Genomic DNA, 15,053 nt, shown 5'->3' with positions numbered 1-15,053 from the left:
TGCCTAGAATTATCCTTGAGTTACTCTCCTGGGATTTAAATCAATTGTAACATTAATATCAATACTAAACATATAAAAACGGAGGAAGAAACGCCAGAACAAAAAGAAAAAGCCCATGGACAAATCACTGTGGAAGCAGATTAGAACCAAAATGAGATGCTCTGTGAGAAAAAGAAATATTTTTGACTCTGTCAACCCTACAGGAGAAAAAAGCAACAGGGTTTTTCTGCAGAAAAGTGGGAGAGTGTGTGTGTGTTGGTAAAACAGGATTTATGAAGGGACCAGAGAATTTCTTGTCACTGGAATTATCATGGCTGTTCTTTCTTTGGACTCTACAAATTCTCTTTTTGTTACTGAATTAAAGATCATGAAGGAGCTGATGTGCAAAGCATTACCACAGCTTTAACCCAATTTTATCATGGGTTTTACTTGCTGAGAAATGCTTATATGGTTTCAGCGTGGATTAACTCATGTGGAAACCACTACTGTAAACCACATTAAAATACATATTAATGCAGTCATTAGGTATTCCGGGGCCATACATTGTGCCAGGAAAACTTGCTTAAGATCTGGGACAGCATAGGTATGGTTGGCTTGGGGGTCTAGTGATATTCCTTCCATCTCCAACCTGGCCACCTTGCCATGGACTGTTTCCTGCACAGACCCTTGCAGCTCTCCCTGACCCTACCCAAACATCTCCCCTTCCTGTCCCCAATTTAAAAATTTCCTAGTGGCTCTCCCTGATTGTTTTCTGGCCTGGCCCCTTCTCCCTTCCTCCACAGATATTTTAAAAAGTCTAATGGTCTCCATGGCTCCCTCCCTCCCACACCAATTTCCAGGTAGTCTTCTCCTTCCCTTCCCAGTCCCTCAAAAAATCAGTGGCAGTCTAGTGGGCTCCTACCTATCCTGGAACACCAAGCTGAGGCTCCCCTCCCCACCGACCCCATACCTTGAATGAGACAGGAGTGATGCCCACTAGCTCTTTCCTCTAGTGCCATCATCTTTAAAATGATGGCACCCACCCTATGTGGTGCATCCTGGATGCACTGGGAAGAGCCTAACATATAAGGGAATTTCTCCTTTATATGGTAGACAGGCCCTGCCCAAAGTGTCCTAGAATGCACTGAGTGGGGCAGGATGCCGCCATGGAGAAGATGATGGCACTGGAGGCAAGCATGAGCGGGCATGGCTCCTGCTTTGTTTGAGATATGGGATCATGGGGCTAGGCTTAAGGTCATGGGGTGGTTGGGAGCTCTACTAGATTACCAGGGGGTTTTTGGAGGGAGGACTAAGGGGAGAGAGGAGGATCAATTAGGGTTACCAGATTTTACTTTAGTAAAATTTGGATCTCTAGACCTTGCCCCCAGGCCCGCCAGGTTTTGAAAAGCCATCCATTTCTCAAAAAGAAGGACATGTCTGGGGAAATCCGGATGTCTGGTAACCCTATGATTATCAAGGAATTTCAATGTGGGAGACTGGGGGCCAGGGGACCACTAGTCCTCCAAAGCATTTTTTTTTAAATATTAGAAGGAGAGGGGGGATCAGGTATGGGGGTGGGGTGGATGCCACTAGACACCATGGATATGTTTTGGGAGTTGAGAAGGGGTGTGTGTCACATTTTACATTTTTATGGTGCTAATTTTGCAATATAGTGAAGACTCTACTGCGAAGCTTTGTACATAGGCCCCCAAAACAGTATGCGCCATGTCCAGCTAAACTTCCCTGCTACACATCTGGGTGAATATAGGACTGCTACGAGAGTATATTTCAGTAGTGAGAGGAACAAGGAGGAGAGGAAAGGGAAGATGCTTATGCAGTGACCTCTAAGGTTTTGCATTGTAAGCACAGCAGAAGCCTCTGTGCAAATATCAACAAATTTTCATTAAAAACCGGAGCCATCAGCTGAGATCAATCTCAGGAATTCCCTGCCAGATCAGCAGTAGCACTTTACTTTAGACTCTTTTTCCTATTCTATGTCCCTGGGCAAAGGAATTTTAGTAAATCAAAACTTTAAGGTGCCTTTGCAAATCAAAGCTGATATAATATTGTATGTAGAAGCCAAGGAAAAGTAGTAGGGTCTAGTAGTCATTTTTCATTAGCAAGAGTCTTTCCCCACCTCAGCAATAAGTCTTCTAATTCTGATACCAATACTGATGGTAACAAAAAGTGACCTTTTAGGCCACCTGGCTTGTACTACAGGATTTTTTTTTTTTTAATTTGATGTGATCATTTTAATGTTTTCCATAATTAAATTATACTGCCTTTCTATGTTAATAAATTGTGATGTATGCTCTAGTTTTGGGCAAGATGTCTACAATCCCAGCAGAAAAAATGTCCATTTTCAAAACTGCCAGACGTCTATCTTTTATTTTTGAAAATGATCTATGTATAAGTTTTGGTCCTTAGGACGTCTATCATTTTTGGCCATTTTCAAAAATAAAAACGTCCACATGAAAAATGCACAAAAGCAAGTTTTGTAGATGTACCCAGCTACCTTGTCTGATCGCGGCAGAGGAATCTCCTTCAGCTGAGCCAATTTCAGGAATTCCTGTTGACTCAGCTGATGGGGATTCCCCCTGCCAGGATCAGCTGAGTCACAAAGTCCTACACCCCTCCCCCTGACATCCCCCAACATCCCCGGACTCCTCCCCCACATCCCCCAACATTCCCCTACATTTCTGGACCCCCCTGCATCCCAAGATGCATTGGATGGGGGGAACGCATGTCATTCTCAGCATGCAGCTCTGTGGTCAGGAGGGAGTGGGCTTCCCTCCTGCTGATTTGTCATTGCAAGGTATGGGGGTCCAGGGATGTGGGAGCGGGGGCCAGAAATGTTGGGGGAATGCGGAGGTGTTAGAGGAGGGGTATAGGGCTCTGTGGCTCAGCTGATCCTGGCAGGGGGAATCCCCATCAACTGAGCTGGCAGGAATCCTCAAAACCAGCTCAGCTGATAACAAGCCCTCAATGTGTTGTTCCCCCGCCCCAATCTCTGGGTAGTGGGAGGGGATGGTGACCTCTGGGTGGAGTAAGGGGGGTCATGCCAAATCCTCCAGTGGTCATCTTGTCGGTTTGGTCACCTTTGGGACACTTAGACCTGTATTACTTTGGTCTAAGTCCCAGCTTGTAAGTTATACCTAGGATGTCCTGGAAAAGTTTGATTATTGCTTCAGGATGTCCAGGTGGAAGCCCACCCAATTCCAGCCCATAACACACCTCCAAACACGCCCCTTTGAGCTCTAGAGGCACAGCAGCTTAGAAGTTTGTTTTTATTATCGGTACTTGGATGTCCCTGCTATTGGGACGTCCAAGTGCCAACTTAGGCAGGTTTTTTGGCTGTTTTAATCAGGCTCGAGGAATGGGCATTGACATGGCAGATGAAGTTCAACGTGGATAAGTGTAAAGTGATGCATGTCGGTAACAAAAATCTCAGGCATGAATACAGGATGTCCGGGGCAGTACTTGGAGAGAGCTCCCAGGAAAGGGACCTGTGAGTTCTGATCTACAAGTCATTGAAGCCGCCTGCACAATGTGCGGCAGCAGCAAAAAGGGTGAACAGAATGCTAGGAATGATAAAGAAGGGCATCACGAACAGATCGGAGAAGGTTATCATACCGCTGTACCGGGCTATGGTGCGCCTTCACCTGGAGTACTGCGTACAGCACTGGTCACCGTACATGAAGAAGGACATGGTATTACTCGAGAGGGTCCAGAGAAGAGCAACCAAGATGGTTAAGGGGTTGGAGGAGCTGCCATACAACGAAAGATTGGAGAAACTGGGCCTCTTCTCCCTCGAACAGAGGAGATTGAGAGGGGACATGATCGAAACATTCAAGGTACTGAAGGGGATAGACTTAGTAGATAAGGACAGATTGTTCCCCCTCTCCAAGGTAAGGAGAACAAGAGGGCACTCTCTAAAGTTGAAAGGGGATAGATTCCGGACGAATGTAAGGAAGTTCTTCTTCACCCAGAGAGTGGTGGAAAACTGAAATGCTCTTCCAGAGTCTGTCTTAGGGGAGAGCACCCTCCAGGGATTTAAAACAGGGTTGAACAGGTTCCTACTGAACAAGAAGTGCGCTGGTAGGGCTAGTCTCAGTTAGGTTATTGGTCTTTGACCTGGGGGCTGATGCATGAGCGGACTGCTGGACACGATAGATCACTGGTCTGACCCAGCAGCGGCAATTCTTATGTTCTTATGTTGACTATGCCCCTCAAAAGATTAATGTCTTTCTGGCCATCTAGAAGCAAAATAATTCTCTGAAAATTAGAGAGAATAGGACCAAATTTGGCATGGAGGGAAACCAGTAAAATGACATATCAAGTTTGAAAATGTGCAATATTTGACTGATGAATCCAAAGAAATAAGCTCCCCAAAAATGGCCCAACGTATTTCTATGGGAGAAGCAGTTCCAGGTTTTGTAGCATAGTAACTTTGATACCCTGAAAAATAGCAGTTAGGGAATTGGTTCTTTCATACTATCCCTCCCCTCTTCTCTACTTTTCTAATCAGAAATACATACAGAGCCAACAAACACACAATGCATGCATGCAGTTACACACACACACACTTACATACAGATGCACAGACAAAGACACATTAATAGACATACATACAAGCGCATATACACACAAAGAGATTGGAAATAATTATACTAGGCATGCTTTGCATGTCTTCCCTACAATGTGCACCTCCACCCCCCTCAGTGATGCCACATCTAGTACAAAATTCAATATATGGCACCAAAAAAATTGAGTGCTAAGCGCTGTTTATAGAATAGCACTTAGCCTAACATTTAGATGTGAGGATTTAGACCAACTAAAACCTGGTGTAAATCCCTGAGACTAAATTAGGCACAGATTAGTCATATTCTGTAACAGTATGTTCAGATTCTTGGAACATCCATTTCCCACCCATTGGCAACCTACCAGCCCCACCCCTTTTCAGATGCACGCACTACAATTTAGACATGCATCTTTATAGAATATGCCTAGCATAAATTCTAATTGTTGCTAATTAGTGCTGATAATTGATTACTAGCATCCAATTATTGGCACTAATTGGTTTATTATTCAATTAGGTTGCATGTGAAATTTGGGCATGCACCCAAATTATTTTCACATACAAGTTTGAGTGCCATATATAGAATCTGGAGGGGGGGAGGGGGGTTTAGCATTATATTCATTGCTTGTTATAAATTCTACGGAAACTGCCAACTAGTGGTGGAGAAGCATGGTCACCACCTGTTGCCATGAGACAGTAGCAAGTTGTGATTAAATAGTAAAATCCTTTGATATCTGTTCATAATTACACCTAATGTTATCTCAACTGATTTCATTTTATTATTCTCTCCAACTGACTGAATGTTTGCCTGAAAGAAAATGCGAGAGTAGCCAAAGTCATGCACAGAGACAATACACACACAATGAACAGTTGGAAAGAGTTCCATGAGCCCATGCTCTGCATGCTTTCCTCGCTTGTAATTTTTCAGGTTTTGATTATTATCAAATTTCAATCATAGTTGTTTATAATTCCCCAATATTGCTCCGCTTGATGCTGCCCACTCTGTTTGTGGTTGGCATCCAGTTTATTTCATTATTGCTGGAAAAGTTGTAGATCAAGAGAATTCTATTCACAGAGATTTTCAGCTCTGTTCTTCAGTTAATGAAAGATATTTGAAATTCCAGGGATTATTTATAATTAGCATTTTTCATTCTAAAACCCCCAAGAGTTTTATTAGAATCATATAAGAACTTGAACAAGACTAAAAAATGGTATAATCTTTCTGTTTATAAGACTTTCAAAACAGCTACAAGCTGTGTTTTGAACTGTCCCCCACAGGGCAGGAGAAAATTGCAACCCAGATACCGTAAGTTCCTAACAGCAGAAGACCTAAGAGGACAAAACAAACCTTGTTTCTGTGGTGGCATTATCAGCTCTAGAGAGAGCACTACCACTGCACAGCAAACTTTCTTGATGCTGAGCAAACAGTCTGTACAAGGTCTTCAGCACCATAATTACAGTTCATAAACTAGAATGTATAGAAATCTATTAACTAATAAGCAATAACATTCGCTTATACCCAAGCATACTACCATATGTTATTTACGTGTGCATAAACATTTTTATCAATGTCCTTAAAGATAATGCTAATGAGAATGCAAATGAGAGACCTCAACCACATTTATTGTATACTAATATTGGATGAACATTCAAGTGACCATCCAGCTAACTTTGGGAGTTAATTGGGAACACCCCCATCCCTTATTAACAGATTCATTTTTATCTGACTAGCTCAATGTCTGCCACAATTTGACTGGTTAAAACTGGAGGAGTGAAGGCTATGCCATGGGTATGCATTTTAAAGGGTGTGATAGTGTGACTTGGCCTCAAAAAACACACCAGAGGGCAGTGTAAGATCAAAAGGGAAAACTTTATTAATATATGCAAAGGTTCAATGTACATAAGGGTTAATATGTAGAGATTCAATACTCTTCATGGAAGTCCCTCAAACAATCTCATCTTCATTAGTCTGCCTTTGACATGGCTGTTCTCTTCCATATGCAAGGCCTGATTCTGAATAGGATGCCTGGTATCAGTAGCCGCCTGAGCGGTTTTTGAGAATCACATACGGGTGTCCTAGAAAGAATCATGTCTATCCTAATGGACAGATGCCTAACCCTGCCTAACCGGTGTCCATGTCACAGGCGCCATATAAATAATTGTGTTGCCTCTGAGGTGATCACAGCAAGGGAATCTTCCTGCTGCAATCAACTGAGTGGCAGCAGCAGGGAACCCCCAAACTCCACTACAAGTTGGCCAGCAGGAGGGATGCCTACATCAAGGAGACCTGCTTCCTTTAGGGAACACAATTCTTCCTCAGCTCAACACTGACATTCCTGTCGATGAATACCTCAAAGCACTCTTTGACACTCTCCTCAGTGCAATACTCAGCATACTCCTCCATGCTCACTTCGATGCTCACCTCAACGTTCACCCTGATGATCTCCATCGCCGAGGCATGACATCAAGGGACCTGGTCACGTGTTTTAGAAAGGTTTTAACAGACAGGTTTTAACAGGTTTAACAGGTTTTAACAGACAGGTTTTAACAGGTTTTAACAGTGTTTTAGCAGAGCCCAGAAGGAAGACTAGAAGTGCCTGGGGACAGATGTATGATGGGTTTTAACTGCTCAGCCCGATCACATGATCATACATTCTCACATTCTGTCTCTTTCTCTCACACTAGCAGTATCTCAGCCTCTCTCTCTCTCACTCTAACTCTCTCAAACTCTTTTTGTATTAACTCCTCTGTCCACCTCTAAACAACTCTCCTCTCTCCACAAACAAACTCCTTACTACACCTATAAAGAATCGTCATTCCATGTGCAGGGCTATATATAGATGTGCAGGATCTCAGGAACGTCCTCTTACTACTGAAGTAGTGTTTGGACATCAATGGAGACATTTCTAATTTTAACGTCTTGCGAGTTGTATAATCAAAACTCTTAAGATGTCTACCTTAGACATCTTAGGGGGCCATATAATCAAAAAGTCTTGGACATCCAATAGCATGGGGTTTAGATGATGATCTTTCAGATGATCGGCTACTTCATTTTCAAAATATCCTCTTATTCTTGGATATCTTTTCAATTATGTTTTCTACTTTTGGACGTCCAACTTTGGATGTCTTGATTCAGACTTAGATGTCCTATCGAAAATGGCCTTCCACAAATCTAAATCTGAGAGGAAAGAATTCCAATTGTCAAAGGAAAGAAAAGAAAACAAATTGAAGGAAAAGATAATAAAAGTAATAGTACCACTAATATATTACTGGCAACATATCACTAGTAATATATGACTTTTAAAAGTAACAAATAAGCAATGTTTGTTAAGTTACTTTCCATGTGAAATATAAAACAGTCACAAGTTTCATTAGGAAATAGGAATATGGTACAATTACTAGTCTAGGTAGGTTACTGTAAAAAAATAATGTATTATTTGTAAAAGTAATATATTACTTAGTAATATATTATTCCCAATTCTGCCTCTTGGAAATTGTCTCCCTTGCTGCTTGATTACTCTACTTAAAGTATACAAAGGGAGTGGGCCTCCTAGTTTAGAGAAGGGGCTCTCAACCCAGTCCTAAAGACATATCTAGCCAGTCAGAATTTCTGGTTACCCAGAATGAATATGCATGAGATTAATAAGTATGCACTGCTGCCATTGTATGCAAATCTATCTCATGCATATTCATTAACTTGAGTCAAAATGGGGGAGTGTTTGAGTCTGTGTGTTGCATGTTAAATAGGGTATTAATGTCCAGGTGGCAAGGCAAGCCATGAAATAGAAGAACTACCAGTTATACCATAAAGATAAGTATATTTTTATATATATGTATATATATATATATATATGTATATATATATTTATATTTTTATATATATATATATATATATATATATATATATACTAGTCTTTAAGCCCGTTACATTAACGGGTGCTAGAATATATATTTGTCTGTCTTTCTTTATTTCTGTCTCTCTCCCTGCCCCTGTCTCCTTCTTTTCTTTCTGTCTCCCTCCCTCCCACTATCTGTCTCTCTCCCTGCCCCCTATGCAGCAGCATTTCTCTCCCCCCTCCACTTCCCTGTGCAGTAGCTACATCAGCATTCCTTCCCCCTCCATTTCCCTGTGCTGCAGCATTTCCCTCCCAACCTGTGCAGCATTTTCCTCTCCCCCCCTCCCCCACTTCCCTGTGGTCTCTCTGTCTGTGTTTGTTTTGGTGTTTGTCTCTTTGCCTGCTGTATATGTGTTTGTTTTTTTTCTGTGTGTGTTTGTGTGTTGGTTGGCAGGTTAACTTGCGTCCCAGTAGCGGTAGCTGGTTGGGGCTGGAGACCCGTTGTTGAGGGGTTGGTATTATCAAATCAGTGGTGATACTGTGAGGGCCCAGTTCTAGATTGCCTTTCACTACCATCCCAGCGAAACACAACTGGTGGGTCAACTGTTGTGGAGAGAATAACCGGTCCCGGGGAACCGGCGGAGGAAGCAGCCGAGAGCTACCCGCAGCCGCCATCCAGGATCTTCCCTCACATACACCTATCACCAGCCGACAGGGAGCTGAGGATGAGCATCACTGCCGTAAAAGCGCCAAAGCTCATAGGAATTCTATGAGTATCGGAGCTTTTACCACAGTGGCCTGCAATAAACCCCAACACAACTTGATAAAAGGGGCTTTAGATTTGTGATGATAAGAAAAGGATGGACGCAATTTTTTGTTATACTTTGCTTTAAAATAGGTAAAATGCATTACTCTTCACCCCCTTGATATAAAATAGGCTGTCAGATTCAAGCAGCTAGCCAGGTTTACCAATATGCCTTAGGGGCTATGAGAAAAAAACCCAAAAACCAAAAACAGGTAGGTTTCATACAAAACAAAAGTGTTGCATCGGCCCAATAAATTTAAGCAGATTTCTCCTGTAAAAAACAGCTCTGCTGAGAGTGACATACTTTTCAATAGCATGTGTGGGGGAACTGCAGGTAGTATTAAAGGTCAGATATAGAGAGGCCCATCAAGCCCTGTGAAAAACAGGTCAACATCAACCATGCTGTCCTATTTTTTGAATGCCAAGCGTATTACCTTCCCTTTCTCTCCATGGATTAGGCAGGCTCATGTTAATCAAAGCCGAGGATGAGCGTCCGGACCTCCGAGCAGCCCCCGGAACCGCCCGGCAGCTCTGACCTGGCCGATGTTACTCCAGCCCGGCAGCTTCCTGGGTGCGAAGCTGCCGTGCGCCCTAAGGCAGCTTCTGAACGCGGCGCTGCCCTCCTGGCATTGTCGGTCGAAGTTGAACCGCTGGGGGCAGATAACTGAGCCGTCCGCGGACGGACTGTGCAAGGCGGCGGCTACACGGATCACTGGGGACTGCTGGAGCTGGAGCTGCCATGCGAGCTGACGGAGGGGGTAGCGGCGGTTGGGCAGTGGTGCTGCTGCTGGTGTAAGAGCTGGTGACAGGTCAAAAGCGCGCGCTGACAAAGGCGCGCTGAGTCAGAGCTTCGTGCTGGTCTGCGTCTTCCCTCCTGTCTGCCGGCAAGACCGCAAGAGAGGAGCCTGCACGGACCGAACAGGCCGAGCCCCGACCAGTTTAAACGCTCCGGCGGCTCCTCTCACGATCGCCGCCTTCTCCGACCTTTACCGGATCCTTTGAAAGCAGCGCTAGGTGGAGAGCAGGGAGGCTGTTGTGAGGTAATAAGCGTGCATGCGCACTCGTGCCGCCACACCCCGACAGAAAAGGAATCAGGGAACACGTGGCACGAGTGCGCATGCGCGCTTAGCATATTATTATTCAAGATATATATAAGAGATGATGATAAAAATATATTGCAAAAGTGTGACAAGACAAGGGTGATTGGGACATTGATGTGGCTATGATGGTCCCGTGGTAACTCTTGCCTATCCTGTGGCATTTTGGTTATGGGTCAGAGCACATGTTTTTGTTTTTTTTTAAAAAAATTTATTTTTTCTAAAATATTTTTAATGAGGATGTGGAAAGTTTTCATACACAAGCAGCGATTTTCAAGTGTACTCCTAGTGTGAATAGTAAAGCATATTCTTTGTGGACATCCTGAAAACTTGACTGGCTAGGTGTGTCCCAAGGATTGAGTTGAGAACAGCTGCTCTAGAGTTTTCAAGAAAGTGGAATAAAAAATTGCTTTGCACAATGAAACCTTTTTGGTTTACTTCAAATAAAAAGAGTGGTCTCTGTTTGTCTTTACAGGTCATTTTCTCTTCTTGAACACATCAGAAATGACAAACACCGTGGTGATAAGCCCTTGGCTCATAAGCAACAGTGAACACTGTACTTTGGAGGTCGCTGTGTATATACATCAGCCTGGCAACTATGTTGCACGAGTCCTACTGGCCAACAAAACTAGCTATGAAATCCTGCCAGTCCTGGGTCAGCAGATAAATGGGTGAGTTACTTTTCTGAAACGGAACACTGTTTGAGATACAGGACTTATCAAGACAGTGCATGCTTTGTTTCACGTTCATGCCATTCAGTGTCTGGTTTTATAATTTGTTTCAAGGCTTCAATTGATGTCATATGTTTACAACTTAGCCCTACTTCCTGTTTTAACATGGCAGAAATGTGAATTACAGACTTGGACTTTTGTCTGTTGGTTCTATTCAGGCACAGCTAGGATAGGTCTTATTAGTGATACCATAAGCTGTATCTATCTACTACATTTCAACAGATATTGTGCTCATAGGGATTTCTTGCATTTGAGAAGATATCTTCTGATAGATTCCTATATGTTAGGTGTATTTGGGATATGTTAGATAAAAGTAATACTTTCTATTAAAATTACCCTGATACAGTGTGACTTTGCATTGACTATACTTTAAAGGTATCTGCTTATAGAATATTGTATGAACTCCTGTGGAGTTCCCATTTTCAGAGGCGAAGGGGCCTAACAGATAGGGGAGGGGGTCTGTGATTGTGAGTAGGGTTTGGAGGGGGCAGCTTGTTTTTAACTGTGGCCAGCCCCTTTAAGATGCAATCTGGGAGTCAGTAGCCTGCAATACTGTATTGACTCCAGTTGCTCTTTCAGGAAATGAAGGTGTGGTAAGTGCCCAAATTTTACTGCACCTTGATAACTCCTTCCCTACAAGTCCTTTTGTATTTGATCCTCCTAATGTCAATGTTTTCTGCTCCTCTGGAATCCTAATGATTGCTATAAGTCTGTGGCATAGCCATAGGTGGGACAGCATGGGTAGGGATGCCAGATTTTCCAGTCAGAAAATCCGGACCCCTAGACCTGCTTTCAGGCCCACCCCAGGCCTGCCCAGTTCCACCCATCCCCGCCCTGTAATGCCCTAATCCCACCCCCAGTCCTGCCCTAGCCCCCCCCCCCCCCCCCCATTGCCTGCTCTTGTCAGGCAGGGAGGAAATCCGTGCCTGATGTGATTTGAGGAGGCTTTTCAAAACCCGGCTAAAGTGCCGGGTAACGTCTGATAACTCTAAGCATGGGCCCACCCAGTGGCAGCATCCTTATGAATAGCTGGTGGGGAACCCCCAAGCCCCGTCAGCTAAAAACTTCTGAAACCTCTCCCTCCCACCTACCCAATTCACACTACTCCTGCCAGCTCCACAGCCTTCCTTCTGATGTACTCTATGCGGAAACAGGAAGTTGGATTAGAAGGAAGGCTGAGGAGCCAACATGAGCAGGGTGAATCAGTTACGCTGCTTGCTGCTGGCAAAGATCAGATCTCTAAAAGGTGTGTGGCTGTGGCATGGGTGGGGGTGGGGGTGCTGGATCACACACTCGGGAGAGGACAAGATCTGCCCACCCAACATGGGTCCAGGCCCACCCAAAATTGGGTGTCTGGCTATGCCCCTGCTTTAAGTATCCTAATTGGAGTGGGAGGAGGTGGAAATTAGGGGGGGAGGAGAATAGTTATGTTAAAGAATGGCCATAGGTATAGGGAGGGGGGAATTTTATTATTACATGTTTTATATGATGATGGAATATAAGGGTGGGTGGGATGGGAAAGGGGAAGGGATATGTTTTTATGTAATTTATCAATGATTGTTTGTAAGTGAGGTAGTAAATGTTAATCTGAATGAATATTTTTAACACTTAATGTAATTTTGAAAATGAATAAAGAATATTAAAAAAAAAAAAGAATGGCTGTACTATTTTCAAATGCATTATAATGCCTAACTTCACCATTGTTTGATGTCCCTATGCAGCAATGAAAAAGATTTGAAATAAATACCCTAATGGTGAGATCAAACTAGAAAAACATTTAAAAAAAAAAATCATCAAACTGCCATGTTTCCCCCAAAATAATACCTACCCCAAAAATAAGCCCTAGTTAAATCGATCCCCGAAGCCCCTTCCGAATGTCCCCAACACTCCCTGATTCCATCCCTGACAATAGTGCTGCCCGATTCACTTGCGACAGTGCTTTCTCCCCCTCCCCCATGTGCAGTATCTTTCCTCCTCTCTCACCCATCCCCTAGCGCAGCATCTTTCCATCCCTCCCTCCCATCCCCCTGTGCAGCAGAACTCCACTGACCTTTTCACCCATCCCCTTGTGCAACATCTTTCCATCCGTCCCCCCGCACAGTGGAACCCCACTGACCCTCCCACCATGAGACTGACCTACCTCCGCTCCAAACAGCAATGGTGGCAGCACTCTGAACAGACAGCACTCTTTTTCGTTGCCTTTTCCGCCGGGGCCTTCCCTCTGCCGCATCACTGATGATGTCATCGGTGATGCAGCACGGGGAAGGCCACAAAGCAGCCTGTTCAAAGTGCTGCTGTTGTCGCTGTTTGGAGCGGAGATACGTCGGTCTTGCGGTGAGAAGGTCGGCGGAGTTCTGCTGCATTGGGGGATGGGAGGGAGGATGGAAAAATGCTGCACAGAGGGATGGGTGGGAGGGTCAGTGAAATTTTGCTGCACGTGGAGATGGGAGGGAGGGATGGAAAGATACTGCGCAAGGGGATGGGTGAGAGGGGAGGAAAGATGCTGCTTGGGGGGGGGGGGAGAACTGAGGTGGAGGAGAGGAAGGAAGAGATGATCGTTGTACATGAAAAAATAAAACATCCCCAAAAATAAACCTGAGTGCATTTTTTGGACCCAAAATTAATATGACACTGTCTTATTTTCGGGTAAACACGGTATTAAAAATTTTTGTAATTTTGTGAAGACACTTTAGGTGATACTCTTCCTGATCTACACAGCAAGTACAACCCAAACCACAGAAAGTAACCTGTACTGCACTGCAGGTACAACCATACCACCCTTCCTGGTCAGACTCAATGGGCCACATCAGTCTCTCTGTAGTCATTACTACAGTTCTTGGTGGTTGAGTCATCTGTCCTCATGGCTCTTCATATTTTTTATAATGTGTTATTAGTAATATAATTACGTACAATAATGACAGGATGGTGCTTTATAGTCTTCAGCTCTGTAACACCGCATGTTACTATGACCTAATAATGGATAACAAGAGAAGCTTGGGAGTTGAAATCAACACTTTCATTGGACAGCAGCAATAGGGCATTTCATTTGAGTTTTCTGTACAAGTCACAGCTGGTACATTTTATGTCCTTCTTAAGAACTACTATTTACATCTCAATTACGGGCTGCACTTATTTATTGCTTCCATTGTTCTTTTCAGACCTCATGTATATTTATAACAGCAAGATTAAAGTTATTGCAGGATCCTAGTGCTTAATTAGCTGCAGAGAAACCATTCCTTAGTCTTAATGTTAATTAATTGGGGGAGTGGATGCTTGGAATGGCTTAAAGATAAGAATGGTTTACAATCAGAGGATCAGAGTTCAGGGAGGAATATGTCACTGTGTTTATACTGGTGATAGTTTTCACCAGTTTGGGTGGAGCAGGGCGAAGGGGGGGCTATATTTCTAATTTTGGCCCTTCAGTTTTCTCCATTTTCTGTGGGTGTTCAGCTCATTTAAAACTGACCTCTAATTGGGGAACTTTTTCTTGAGCCTTAATTTCAAACTACCTCGATCATTGACCTTTCAGATGGGTGAGGGGTGGGAGTAGGGCTTCTATTAGAACCATTTGGTCCAAGCCTCACAAAAAAAGGGGCTTCCAACACAAAATTGTTGTGGCCAGTAGATTTTTTTTTTTCCTTAATTATAAACCAGTTTGAACACTTCTACAGCTAATATTCTGCATCTGTTTCTATATCTTTTTTTTTTTTTCATTAACCCTCCCCTTTTAGGAAAACGTAGCGTGAATTTTAGCTCAGGCTTCGGCGGTAACAGCTCCAGTTTTCTTAGGATTCCTATATGAGTCAGAGCTGCTACCTCCGCGGCCAGCACTAAAAAAACGCGCTAGTTATATAAAATTTGGACTGGGCATCTTTGACTGTTTGAAAAGCCTAGCCTATAGTATATACTCCATCCATATATATATATATATATATATATATATATATATTTTATTTATTTTTTTTTTAATCTCCCCCCAGCATTTAGGAGGCTTAACACAGAATCCTTGGTCAACAGCCACCGATT

General features: G+C 43.5%; 1 protein-coding gene across 2 annotated transcripts in view; it reads left to right on the top strand.

Moving 5' to 3' along the window:
- ALK (ALK receptor tyrosine kinase) overlaps positions 1-15,053 on the top strand; it is a 792,617-nt gene that overhangs the window by 295,927 nt on the left and 481,637 nt on the right. For both annotated transcript variants that reach the window (XM_033937961.1, XM_033937960.1), the window contains exon 4: positions 10,772-10,967. In XM_033937961.1, coding sequence (XP_033793852.1) covers positions 10,772-10,967 — 196 coding nt within the window. The remainder of the gene's footprint in view (positions 1-10,771; positions 10,968-15,053) is intronic.

The sequence above is a fragment of the Geotrypetes seraphini genome, chromosome 3 (genome assembly GCF_902459505.1).
Source record: "Geotrypetes seraphini chromosome 3, aGeoSer1.1, whole genome shotgun sequence".
In the NCBI taxonomy this organism is placed as follows: Eukaryota; Metazoa; Chordata; class Amphibia; order Gymnophiona; family Dermophiidae; genus Geotrypetes; species Geotrypetes seraphini.
The sequence above is the reverse complement of the archived record's forward strand: the minus strand, read 5'-3'. Positions and strand labels throughout refer to the sequence as shown.